Raw genomic sequence first — 14073 nt, 5'->3', positions numbered from 1 at the left:
CTTAGGTAGGTTTATTCCAAGGTATTTTATTCTCTTTGATGCAATGGTAAATGCAAATGTTTCCTTAATTTCTCTCATATTCCACTGGTGGTTTGTCTCAAAATGCAACAGATTTGTGTGTTCATTTTGTATCCAGCAACTTTACCAAATTAATTAACAAGCTCCAGTAGTTTTGTGTCTTTAGGATTTTCTCCATACAGCATCATATCCTCTATAAAATGGTATTTCTGTGGTGAGTGCAGACAGGAAAGGGGAGCGAGGCCAGGTCAGTGTCCTGGGGTGGTCCCTGGAATAGAGCAGGGCTCTCACAGGACACTTTTCTTCCTCTCTCCTTTTCTCACCCCCCTCTCGGTTGCTGGTAGAGGGGATAGCAGCCAGTTGGTAGGGGCAGGGGCAGCTCAGGAGCTCGTAGCCCTCTAGAATGGATGTGGCTTTTCCACAGTCCTGTGCTTTGGTCAAGTCACAAGATTGTCAACCCTTCCTGGTGGGAGCTTTCAAAGACAAAGCATGGCGGAGGAGGGGGGGAGGGGTGATGGAGGTGGGCCAGTGGGGGTGTGTGTAGGAGGTCCCTCAGGGAAATGTGCCCAAACTGATGATGGACACAGCACTAGCAATCACAGTACTGAAATCCTTCCGAGCTGAGTGAAAACCAGACACGCTCTAAGCTCACTATCAGGAGCTAAAGGGATACCACCTGGGGTTTTGAACTTCATCCCTTGAGAACACCCTTTGAAAGCAAGCTGCACACAAACTGCTTGTCAGGCCTGAATTCTACTTTCCATCAGAAGATGCAAGTGTCACTCAGGCCCCCGCAGCCTGGCCCCTGCAGGGCAGCCCTCTTGGTGCAGCCAGGGGCTGAGTACACATCTTGGTTCCTGACACGGCAGTCACCCAGGAATACGATCTGCTCACAGAACAGGAGGTAAAACCCCATATCACACTCTACCTGCAAAGAGCAAGGGAAGTGTTTCTGTAACAAGTCAGCATTCGGACCACAGGGACTGGTCCCTGGAGAAGCTGAAGGTGTAAGGTGGGTGAGGCCAGGGTGGGCAGCAAGGCTGGAGATCCTCAGTGTCCCCTCTGGGGGACAGCTCCTGGGAGCCCACAAGAGGCACAGAGCCTCAGGGCCCACAACAGACCCTGTGCTCTGACAAGACCTCCGAGGCTCACAGTGCACTGAGCTGGGGAAGCGCTGGTCCAGGATGGTCCCAATCTCTCGAATCCCACTGACTGACAGGCAGAAGTCACATTCCCTCTAACTGTCCAAATCAGCAATTTATCGTCACATGCTGGTGCAGAATATTAAACAAAAACTTCAAAGGACACACTCTTGTAAAGCCCTGGGGCCTGGCTGCCTTCAATGATGTTTGTGATCCTTCATGAAGAAAAAAATGCAGCCAATATTGCAAATTCTAACAACCAGGAGCAGCACACAGATAATCTAAGTTTTATTATGAATTTAAAAACCTAAACATTTCATGAGGACTGGGAAGCCCGCCCACAGAGCCACCCTGCTGCATTTCCAACTCCCCATATCCATACCACATTGCACACGCCCCAGTGACGCACAACCCGCAGCACAGCGAGTGTCCTTTATTTGTACTATTGGTAGAAAACTGTGTTTTAGATTTCAAAATCTGTATTACAAAATTACAAGCAGCAGTTTTGAGCATTTCAGCAATGTTGATGAACTCTACTTTGCTGACACAAACAAGGCAGGCCCTGTGCAAGGTGGACTGTCACACGTCCTGAGGCACTGAGGCCGCCCTGCTCAGGACCCATTGGCAACAGTGTCTTCTTCCATCTCCTCTTCACCATCATCAGTGGGGCCTAGAAAACACACAAAGCCAGAAGTCACACCTAGGTTAGAGCACGTGTGGGCGCCCACCCACGATGCTGCTGTTGCCTGCCAGACCCTAGACCAGGTGCAGACGCCTGACAGCGGCCTCAGCCTAGAGGAACTCAGGTCCAGGGACCACCTGTCTTTGGCAGGCCCTGGAAGGATGGTCAGCTCCTAGGGAATGGGTCACAAAGCTGCTTCATGAAAGTCAACTCTATGCCTGCTGTTCTAACCCACTCTGGTCAAGCCTGTAACTCATGTTTTGTCAAGATAAAAAGCCTATACTCTATGTTTTGTTCTTGCCACGACGATGGGCAAAGAAACTAGGAGCATTCCAAAGAAAGATGGGAGAGGATACCTACTACATGCTGCAGATAGTCAGCCAGTGATTCTGTCTAAATTAGGTTTCCAGTTAGACCCAAACGTTACATTTTTAGACACAAAACTAAAGAAAGAGAGAATGTCACCAGGAACTGCTGTTCAGACACCTAGGCCCACTGAAACCTACAAGAACCACAAACAATTCCCACTTTCCTCTCCTCAAGGTGCCCCACATGTGTTCAGACGACACTGAAAAGCCCTACGTGAACCCCAAGCCCACATAACATAATCAAGGGGAGGCATGGTAACTGAGGAATTCTGCCACACTGCAGCGAAAGTGAGCCACGTGACACAGCCTCATCCCTGCCTGTCGTCAGCCCTGTGGGTCTTGGCAGCCTGTGCTGTTCTCAGGGTCACAGGTCCCTCATTTCGCAGCCTCTGGCTGGACAGGGCCCTCTGGCTGGACTCAGAGCTCTCCCTGCCAGCCTGTTTCACCCGTCCCCCCTGCTGGCTCTGGACCTTGGCTCACAGTCCTTCTTCAGGCCCAGGGTGCAAGGCTCTCTCACCACAGAGTGCGCCTTCCCCTGAGAATGCCATTCTGCTCTGTCTAGGTCACAGGTTCTCAAATACTTTAGTTTTAGCACCCAAAGAACTTTTCTTCAAGTAGATTACATTTATCAATACTGTGTTGGAAACTGAAAGCATTAAAAAAACAGTAATTCCTTAAAACAATAAACCTAGTACCATTAATGTTTATATTTTTATAAAATTCAGTATCAATATTTTCTAAAATAAAAATATATAGTGAGAAAGTTGGTGCAGTTTTCTACTTTTGCCCATCTCTGCAATGTCTGCCCAATGGTAGACAGGCCCTTGTTCTGCCTTCAACACTTTACTCGCCAAAATATGTTGTTCTGACTAAAGGGTGTGAAGAAAGCCAGGCCCACAAAGACATGCAGTGAGAAAAGGGAGGAGTATTTTAACAGCCTGTGCAGGCAGCTGTGGATTTCTTTTTGATACTATGCCAAAACTTGACAAAAGTGGTAGTTTTTTGCTTTTGTTCTTTTGGTCTCCCCACTTAGCTTGTAGGATCTTGGTTCCCTGATCAGGGATCAAACCTGGGCAATGAAAGCTGAATCTTAAGCACTGGATCACCAGGAATTCCCCAAAATGGTAGTTTCTTAAAGGTTCGATTGCAAATGCTGGCCCATTTCTTCACATCAAATGATGTGTCCCTGGGCTGATATCCAGGAATGCCAACGATCCTCACTGCTTCACAAAGGACTTCACTGGGTACACAGCAGCTCAGAATGACACCTAGTATCATTAGTCCTGTGAACCCACATACCTGGGCTGAGGCACCAGCAACTCTTCCTGCCACTGCTCTAGCACTATGGGGCACAAATGGTCACACCACGTAAAATGCAAATAATGCCTCGGTGTTTGTAAGTTTTCCTCATGGAGCCCCAGGGGCCCAAGGACCACACAGTGAGAACTGCTGCTCTAATGAATGTCTTACTCACTTTTAGCTTCAGTTCAAACATTATTTCCTCAAGGGAACTTGCCCTGAGCCACTGGTCTAGACAGAGCCCCCAGTTACCTTCATGTCAAACCTGTAACATGCACCATCCGTAGCAGTTTTCACTTTATACCCCAGTCAGTATCCATCATGCTGCCCAACAGAGAGCCGGTGTCCACAATCAGAACAGCTCACATCCCGTGCTCAGGGCCTAGGAAGCCCCTTACTTAGTCCTCCCAACAACCTTCTGAGGTCACCACTACTACTATTTGGTTAAAGATGAGCAAACAGATTTAAGATCAAGTGGGGTTAAGAAATTCATCCAAGGACAAAGCTGGTGAAGCTACGCTCTGAGCCTCAAGTCTGTCTGGCTCCAGAGCCCATGCTCCCCACTGTTAAGTGGGCCCACACGGACAGGGGTCAAAGGCATCGTGGCCACCTCCACTGTTCGCTTTCACTCCATGGCTGTGGACTAACATTTGTCTCAACTGTTACAAAAACCCCAGAGTCCTAGGACATACGCTTCTTTATCAAATGATTTCTTTTCAAAGAGCACTTAAAGGCATTTTGTGCAGATTATAATGGTAAGGAGGCATTCGAGGATCCTTGGATCGCAGCATCTAAAGCAATTTGCGATCACCTGGAGTGTATCATTAATCTGGAAAGGAAGACAGAACGTGGTTCCTGACCTGCTCTGCGTTCCCTGCCAGGTATCTGACCGGACTGCAGCAAGCCCTTCAGCCGCTCCACTTCAGCCAAAGTTGACGCGTTTGCTATAGCGTTCTGGACACCAGGAAACAAGAGAGATGGACAGTTATTTTCATCCAGTTAACAGAAAACACTCACAGAAACTCATGCCACCTTTCTGAACTGGAATATTAAATAGTCTCTCTCGCAGGAAGAATTTTGTTGGCACAGTGAAATCAACCCCAAAACCAAATTATGAAGTTCCCAAATTGATAAAGAGCTGCAGACCCTCTTACAGGAGAGCAAATAATGAGGGCATGTGCCCTAAAATTCTAGTTAATTCGAATTATGCCACTGGATGATTTAGGAGGCAGCATTACCAAATTAGGATTTCTCATCAAGCAGGATCTTTCAGGCAGCAAGTCCTTCAAAGTAAAAATCAAGACAGCAAGCAAAGGTAACTAACTGTTCAGACAAATGCATCCTGAGAAAATGAGAAGACCAGAGTTGCCTCCACTTTGACCAGCTCACATAATTAATTCAAGTCAAACTCTGGTCAAATAATATCTTTAAGCTAGCTTTTCCTTACACAAAAATGTAGCTGGATTCTAACAACTGTGGGAAAAACCTGCAGTGTCTAACTCATTACTTGAGTTGCTACGTGACTGAACAGCTCACTCAGTCTGAGAATCCTGACTTGTGCTCACCTTGATGGCTTCCACATCCCCTGGGGACGGCCCACCTTTCTTTTTGTCAGTCGGCAAACCAGCACCTGGATTGAAACTTGGGAGGGGAGGGAAGAACAAAACTGTCAAATCCAAACTGACAGAAATTGCTTCTCTTTTACTTTCAAAAGCTTTGAAAGTAATTCAACCAGTGTAGTATCTTATCTTTGTTAACAAACTGATACAAGAAACTCTCCTTCAGAAACACCACCCAGTTCATCTTGCCACAGAGGAAGAGGGTGCAGTACTATCATGGCAGACTGAATACTGGAGCGTCCGCTCTCTTCTGCTAGAAATCTCACGTGATATAGGGGCCACTGTGGGCCACGGATCATCACTGTGCAAATTTAGGACTGTGTTAGTCACAAGTGTTTCATTTCATTTCGCAAGAGGCAAAATGCCAGACAGATAATGTTTCTGAAGGCGAAGTGGAGTGAAGTTGGATATCCAGATCTTACGTTTTGCTTCTCCTGGCAATATCCTTTGCAAGCTGTGCACCCCGTTTGCCCTTGAACATTTTCTCTGCTTCCTGACGCTCCTACAGCGACACCACACACAGAGTTAATGGAAATAGGAATACCACGTGCATTTAGATGCATTCCTCAGAAAACATGGAAGAAAACTCTCCTGGAATACTCTGGGCTGGTAAAATACCACAAAGCCCATTTCAAAGTAAGAAGAGATACAGCAGTCCCCTGCTCTGTGAAGGTCCCTGGAGAGAGCAGAGCCCTCTCCCCAAAATTTCCAGGAGGGGCTCTCTGGGAAATAAGGAAGGTAAAAAAAAAATCCCCAACAAAGGAAGAATCATCCTGACAATTACAGCTAGTGCAAAGTGAACAACATGAAGCTCCCCAAGAGCATGTATCTAGGCAGGCCGTCTGCTGTGACAAAGCCCACGGCGGCTCTGAAGTCAGGCCACCTCTGGAATGACCAGCCCCACACACATACCTTAACTCTAAGTCCCACCATAAACACTGCTATGGAAAAAAAATTGACGTAACACTCCCCGACCCCCATCCCCACATTCCTATTACAAACTAATAATAAAAGTCAGTAACAAAAGTATAAAGGAAAAGCACCCACCAATAACAACTTACAACAGAGTAACACTTACTTTTAGTTTCACTTTCTGGAAATCCAGTACTCTGACTTGTGGAACTTTATAAATCACATAGAGTCTGTAATGCTTCTTATTGGTTACAGGGTTCCTTAGAATACTACAAGAAAAGGAACAGTTTGATGCCAGTCTTGTTCCTAGCACAGTATTCAAGAGGTCCATTTTATGGGAGAAGGCAATGGCAACCCACTCCAGTACTCTTGCCTGGAAAATCCCATGGACGGAGGAGCCTGATAGGCTGCAGTCCATGGGGTCATGACACGACTGAGCAACTTCACTTTCACTTTCATGCATTGGAGAAGGAAATGGCAACCCACTCCAGCATTCTTTCCTGGAGAATCCCAGGGACTGGGGAGCCTGGTGGGCTGCCGTCTATGGGGACGCACAGTCGGACACGACTGAAGCGACTTAGCAGCAGTAGCAGCAGCAATGGAGTCCAGGAAGTAAGGAAAAGTTCACTATTCTTCACTTTTCAATGTCATAAGAACCTAATGCTAGGGAAATTTTAATAGAGCCCAAAGGAAACATTTTTAATATTTGTTTTTTTAAAAGTACTTTTTTACTATAACTTCACCATCAAGGTCAGCAATGCTATTATTTTAAAAGACTACTGTCACCACCACAAACAGTTTCCATACCTCAGATAAGTCAGTGACTTGAGAGATGCCAGAGGGTCCAGATCACCCTGTGAAATAACAGCCACAGGTAAGAACAGAAACACCACAGCCCACCATGATCCCATGACATGTTGACACCTCTGCAGAAGGACACACCTTGTCTTTCATACATTAACTTGTCTTTCCTGCCCCAGCACCCAGCACAGCCCTAGAACATCACAGACGCCTGGTGTATTTTTACTGAATAGCTGGTTCATACATTTGAACTTCTTAATATCCCGGACACAGCAGCTTCTGTCTCAACAGCAGAAGAGACGAAAAGAAAAAATATATATCATTTCCTGTAGCAACTTCAAAAGAGCTACTGAGTAATGATTGAGAAAAAAAATAAAAAGCAATGTGAAAAGTGATGTATCTCCAGGGAAAGTTATTCATACAGGGAACCTGGTGTGAGGTGGTTCTTCCTGCTGCTGCCTGGGAGAAATGCAGGCATGTCATCTTTGTCACCTTTATTCTAGGTTCCCCTAAATCTCTTCAAATACATTTTCCAAGGACGAGGAGTATAGTTATAAGGGGGGGAAATATATATATAGGAAGAATGCAAGTTAGTTTTTCAATCTTCCCAAACTGTCCTATAAAATACAGTGCAACAAGGATAGGAAAACCAAAAGGATGTGGTCAACAGCTACAGCCAAACCAGATGAAAATGTACTCTGGCAAGAACCTGAACTTGGGACCAGTAAGGACTAACTGTTGTGAGAGCTATAAGACCTGCACGGTGACGACACCACACAGGAAGAAGCGGGGAAAGGCAAAGAGGGCAACAGGCATACAGCCTAAGAACAGCAGCCAAAGACAGGCGTGTTCCAAGCACAAGCACACCAGGTGTGTGACGAGGCCTGGAGGGCCTCCTGAAACAGGGCCACACACGGACGAGAAACTGACAGAACAGATCTAAACTGAGTGAGCCGAAAGGGGCGACGAGGAAAAGCGCAAGTAACACAGGGGAGCGGAACAGAGCCACAAGCCCAGAGAGCTGCCACTCTTCATGACGACACTGAGCGAGCAATGATGCTCGCAACTGGAGTACCATCATAAAGGAGATCTCCAGAACAGTCTGAAAAGCAACAGCTAGCGGGGAGCCTGGTGGGCTGCCGTCCATGGGGCTGCACAGAGTCGGACATGACTGAAGTGACTTAGCAGCAGCGCAGCACCACTAGAGATCTACAGAACAAAGGAAAATGGAGCAAAGCCAGACAAATGTTGCAGGACCTCACTTTTAAGTGAAATCTCAAAAAACGGAACTCATAGCAACAGAGAGTTGAAATGAGGTTACCAGAGGCTGGGAGGTGGAGGAAAAGGGGGGTGAAGCTACTGATTCAAGAGGATAAACTTTCAGTTATAAATAAATAAATTCTGGAGATTTAATATACAATGTGGTGACTATCATTAAAAATAACATAAGGTGTACCCAATACGATAAAAAAATAGAACTCAAGTGTTCTCACTGCACACACACATAGATGGTTGTTACATGAAGGGGTGGGTGTCAGGGTACAGATATCAAATTTCACATTATACACCTTAGATACTTATAATCTTCATTTGGCCATCATAGCTCAATAAAGCTGCAAAAAACAAAAGAAAGAATGGTAACCTTACACACACAGACCCACAGACAGACTGTGCATGACACAGTGATGTCTCGATGTAGGGGTGGTGAGATGCTTGAGGTGCTGTTTCGTTTAGGAGGTAAAGGTTATGGTTAACTTTACACTTAGATGCTAATTCCCAGTATGCTAACAAAAAAAACAGTCAGTTAATTTCTAAACTATCAGAAGAAGTGGAATACCAAAAAGAGAGACAGCAATAAAGGAGAGGAAAAAAATCTGCAGATGGATGGGACAAGAAAAAAAAATTCTAGAAAAGAGACAAGATAAACTCAAATATACTGGTAATTACATTAAACATAAACAGACTATTCCATTTAAAGACAGACTTAAGACTGGATTTTAAAAAAGGATCCTATCAAATCCTGTTCTCAAGACACAAATTTAAAATATAAGTGCAGAGGAAAAAAATTGAATTTTGGATGGAAAACAATGATCACACAAATACTAACTGAAAAAAAGAAAGCTTGTTTTGTTACACTGCAGTGGATAAAACAGACACCAAGGTAAAAGTGCACTAATAAAATATAAATGATAAAAAGTTCATTTCATCAGTAAGATACATAAAATCTGGATATATCAAATGAAGTAACCTGAAAATATATACAAGTAAAATTGACAGAACTCCAGGGAAATCTACTACCACACAATTTTAATATGCCTCTTTCAGAACTGACAGGACACCCTTCATCTGTGCAAACAGCTTTAAGCACAACTACAACACACAGAATGTACTGCCTCAATACGCCACACATTCTGCACGGGCACACATTTGGGGTTAAATACCTCACAGGGTTTAGAAAGGACATGGCCTCAGATTGGGGGCTTTCTGACTTTTGGAGCCAAGCACTCCTTTGGGAATCTGAAGGACAGTCAGGGACCTCGTCCCTCAGGAAAGGAATAGTCAGGGAGCAAGGAAGGGAGGGGTCAAGGGCATAACAAGCTAAAAATCAAGTCACACCATAAGAATGTCAACATCCAATATTTAAGTGAAAAATTTAGGTTACAAACAATATACAGCCTAAACTCAACAGTGTTAAAAATTATACATTCAGAGTAGAAATTTAAAAAGCAAAAGCGGATCAAAATAGTCATATCCAAACAGAGAAAATGAAACTTGCCCCTTATCTTAAAAGAACACCAGTCTCAAATGATTGTTGATCTAAATGTAGAGTAAAACAATAATTTCTTGAACAAAACTCCCCAACAAAATTTAATGTATGTCACATATGTAACTGTCTAGTAGTGACATTAAAACAGAAGGAACTAGTTTTAATAATATATTGTTTTACCTATTTTCCAAAATATTACCATTTTAATGTCAATATAAAAAATTATTGATAGTGTAAAATATTTTTCTTTTGCACTAAGTCTCTGGAATCTGTAGTGTTTTATACTTCTAGTAGATCTTAAAGTAACCACTTGTGGCTGGTGGCTAGCATATTGGACACAGAAATTCTAGAAAAAAGGATAGTGAGTCTCTTTAGAAGCTGAACAGAACTCAAAGCACCAAGGACAACAGACCGGTGACACAGATTATGCTGGAATTAGGAACTGCTCCATCAAGCCCCCAGGAGAGTCCAAAGGTGAGTGAGCAAGAGTAGAAGATATGTGTAACACAAAACCAAAAAAACCCCATGTCCTAATAATGAAGAAAAAGAAAAAAGGTGAAGAGATAATCTTCTGGACTCTCCAAGTTTTCTATTAAAGGCAGGCAGTGCCTTTAACTCCTCCTTGTAAATACACTTTCCCCATTTGACTTACCAGTTCCACAAGACTGTTATTGGTGAGAATGAGTTCTGTCAGACAGGGCAGAGCCTGATCAAGCCCCTCACCTATACGGCTAAAAGGAAAAGACAAAATCTTAATAAAAGTGAAAATGCAGTAAGCTAAAAACTTGACCTAAGCACTTGCCCAGAGGACTTCAAAGTGGGAAGAACCTTGGAGATCTTCCTTCCAACACTATCTGACAGAAGAAAAATGAGGCACAAAGAAGAGGCGTGTCTGAGATCACAAAAGCGGGATGATTTGAGAACCCACGACTCCAGAATGCTGCCGTGGCCTCTTCCCACCACCATACTAGCCCCAAGACAGGGAGAAAGTGTTGTGGACATAAACAACCTGATTCATCTCAGGTCTTGTCACCAGGAAGCACAGAAATACATGTGTATCTGCAGTCACAGCTCAGAAGCACAGGATACACAATAACCAAACCACAGTCAACAGTTTAACTCAGGAGAAATGTGCCTATTTAAAAAAAGCAGCTCACTACCCAGAACTTCTTGAAGACCCTATCAACACACCTTCAATAACTTTTTTCCAACAAAATTTACAGAGATGATGTGAGCGTGCGCTCAGTCGTGTCCGACTCTTTGGGACCTTAAGGACTATAGCCTGCCAGCCTCCTCTGTCCATGTGATTTCCCAGCAAGAATACTGGAGTGGGTTGCCATTTCCTCCTCCAGGGGATCATCCCAACTCAGGGATTGAACCCATGTCTACTGCACTGCAGGCAGATTCTTTACCACTGAGCCATCTGGAAAGCCCAAAGACATGATGAAAGTGGGTAAAAAAAAAAAATCTTAATTTCTATAAACAATATTCTACAAGTCAGCTGCAGTTAAAGAAAAACAAATACCAGAGGATTTGGGGTAAAATGAGATGTTCAGTTAAAACTATAATTGTTGCATTTTATGTATCTCTTTAATATGACCCCTCTGATAATTATAATTATTTTAGAAATGAGCTAAAATGTGTACAAAGCACCAGACTTTTAATTTAAATTAATTTAAATTAGAAACTTACTATGAATATATAAATATACCAGGTTTCTGAATAAATGCAAATAAGACTTGACCAATGACAAATTAAACTCTGAATCTGTATGGGGAAATTGCTCATTTACCATTTGAGAAATAGGCAGGTAAAAAAAATAGAAATCTAGTTTAACTGGCATATACACTGCAGTTTCTTCAGGGAACTCTGTAGCATCTGCTCTAGGGTAGGAAGCTACTTTCCATTACCGCATGCTTACCATATTCTATTGTTGTTCACTAATAATGTTTTCAGTCTTCTCAACAAAGGAAAACCATCCAGTTTCCTGATTTCATTGTCGGAAAAATCAATGGCATCAAATTGGTCTAAGGTGGCACCGAGATTTTCAATGACAGGAATTTTATACCCTGTAAAAAGGAGAAAAACCCAGACAAGTATTAATATAAATAAAAGGCGCTTTAAAACATTAGTAGCATTTCATGGTAACTTGACTCACAACTTAACGTTCCTTCCCAAAGTGTTTATGTGGCACCTATGCAACCACCAGACCCTGCCAAAGTACTGGTACACAACACAAGGAAGAACACAGTCACAAATCTCAGCTGCCGGGAAGCTTCCGGTCCAGTTGTGGATGTGAGCAAGGTGATGGTGATGAGGGCCATAAGGATGACAGTACTCATCAGCAGGAACCAGCGGCTAACCATTTCAAGATTACTTATAAGTACGTCACACTGCTCTAAGCAAGGCCTCGCAGCTAGAGAAACGGTCTAACAGGACTTCACATCGTGAGCGGCTTTCAGCGTCCAAGCACTGTCCACACGGGGTAGACAACAGCTGTCTGCACTCCATAGGCCAGATTCCTAGAACTCTCTGGGATATCGTCTTAGTATTAAAACACCTCCCCCTTACTTCACCTCCCCCAGCTCAAACCTAGAGCTGAAAGTCAGTGGTTGATACACAACGGTAAGTCACCCTGCGGACAGCTCACTCAAACACCTCGATGCGTCCAACACGGGCATAAAGACTGTGCCAGCTACTCGAAGAAAAAGTTAATGGAGCCAAGGAGCCGTAAGGGCTACAACAAAGGAAGCGCTGCACTCAAACGAGAATCCTCAACGGTGGGCGCACTTCGGACTCGGAGAGAAGGCAGACAGTGAAGGCTGCCTGTTTACTCTCGAGTTCAACCCTTCTCTGAGAAACTCGATTTCAACAAAAACCAAATTCCTGAGCTTTCAGCGGACAAGAAAGCCAGCAGAAGGCAGAGCCTGCAGCCGGCGTTTCTCCCCGGGAGCGGATCTCAGGCCAAGACCGATGGCCGTACCCTCAGGGAAGCCGCCTCCTAAGGACTCGCACTGTTTGGGGGCTTCCGCACCGCTTCCGCCGGCAGGCGGCAGCGCCGGCTTCGCGCCCACAGTCCGGTAGAGGGAAAAAGACAGCAGAAGCCAAAGCGAGGAAACGCAGGGGAAGGATAGCTTCCGGTCCGTACACCGCTCCCTCACTCCGCACCCCGTCCACCCCCTCAAGACGTCATGTTAGTTCCGCACGAAGGCCGCAAGCACCCGTACGTTTATCCCCTGCCCCTCAGCGGCTCAGACCGCCCGGCGGCCCGGAAGACGCCCGCTGTGCGACCGGAGCATTGAAGTGGCCCCGTTGTGCAGGGAGGAGCCGGGCTGAGCGTGCCTCGGTAGGGCCCAGGGAGGGCCTTCCGCCGCCGACGGCGGGATCCAGTCCGGCACCGGGCGCTGGACGCACGCTGCCGGCCACGCCTCGGCGGTCCTAGGGCACGCGGCTGGGCTGGGCCAGGCCACCAGGCCGGCGGGGAGGCCGGACCACCTGCCACCACCCGACTCACCCCGCAGGTCCAGCTCTCGGTCCCGCACCGCGTTGGTGTACTGGGCCGCCTGCTCGATCAGCTCCGCCGTCAGCTTCACCATCCTGCAGCCTCCCGCCCGCCGCTCCTCCCGCTTGTCCCACCGCACCGACGTCCCGGCGTTCCCCGCGCGCGCCGCCAGGCAGCACCAATCGCCGTTCGCGTGCGCGCGCAGCGGGGCATCCAGGCTGTATCAATCGAGGAGCCACGCCCCCGGGCTCGGGCTCCGCCTCCCAGGCTCCAGCTCGGGCTCGGGCTCTGCCCCCGATGTCTCGCGCGCTTTGCTGCACCTCTGGTTGTGTCTCCGTACCTTTCACGTATCCGCAGCGTTGTGTCCGCAAGCTAACAAAGTATGAAAACCCCCGAGGGTAACTTCCTTGCGCATCAATGCACCGTGAGGTGAAAGGGAGGCTGTGACTGTCCTCGTGGGATCCAATGATGGGTCCCGGCTTTTGGCCCCCTGTGCAGACTGGAGCTGGGTCACCTCTCAAGGTCCAGTTTGCGGTTAGGCTTGTGCTCGCTGGACAGTTTGGAGGAGGAAATGGCAACCACTCCAGTATTCCTGCCTGGAGAATCCCACGGACAGAGGAAACTGGCAGTCTACAGTCCATAGGGTCTCACAGTCGGACACTACTGAGCAACTAAACCACCACCGCTGCCACTGGAGAGTTAAGATGTTCTTGCTGAAGCCTGACACGCAGGAAAGTGCGCAGATCAGAGGTCTGCAACAGCGAGAGCACACCTGAAGAAACACTATTCGGAAACTACCTCCCACACCCACCTTCCAAACCCGCCCCCAAAGGCAGCAGCGAATCCCACACCACAGATTCGTTTTGCTTGCTTTTCATAGAGACGCGTGCAGTCCGCTTCTGGGCCTGGTTTCTTCGGCGTTGTGTCCTGCCTGGAATCCATCCAGGTTGGAGGCATCAGTGC

The 14073-nt window shown here is 46.3% G+C and overlaps 1 protein-coding gene across 1 annotated transcript; it reads right to left on the bottom strand.

Annotated features, from left to right (window-relative positions):
- Window positions 1-1771: 1771 nt before the first annotated feature.
- Window positions 1772-13204, bottom strand: SNRPA1 (small nuclear ribonucleoprotein polypeptide A'). The gene is given in 9 exon segments (NM_001126355.1): window positions 1772-1830; window positions 4370-4463; window positions 5075-5150; window positions 5551-5630; window positions 6207-6309; window positions 6848-6894; window positions 10261-10339; window positions 11530-11677; window positions 13123-13204. Coding segments are annotated over 9 exon segments (768 nt in total).
- Between the last annotated feature and the right edge of the window lie 869 nt (window positions 13205-14073).

The sequence above is a fragment of the Ovis aries genome, chromosome 18 (assembly GCF_016772045.2).
Source record: "Ovis aries strain OAR_USU_Benz2616 breed Rambouillet chromosome 18, ARS-UI_Ramb_v3.0, whole genome shotgun sequence".
Classification (NCBI taxonomy): Eukaryota; Metazoa; Chordata; class Mammalia; order Artiodactyla; family Bovidae; genus Ovis; species Ovis aries.
The sequence above is the reverse complement of the archived record's forward strand: the minus strand, read 5'-3'. Positions and strand labels throughout refer to the sequence as shown.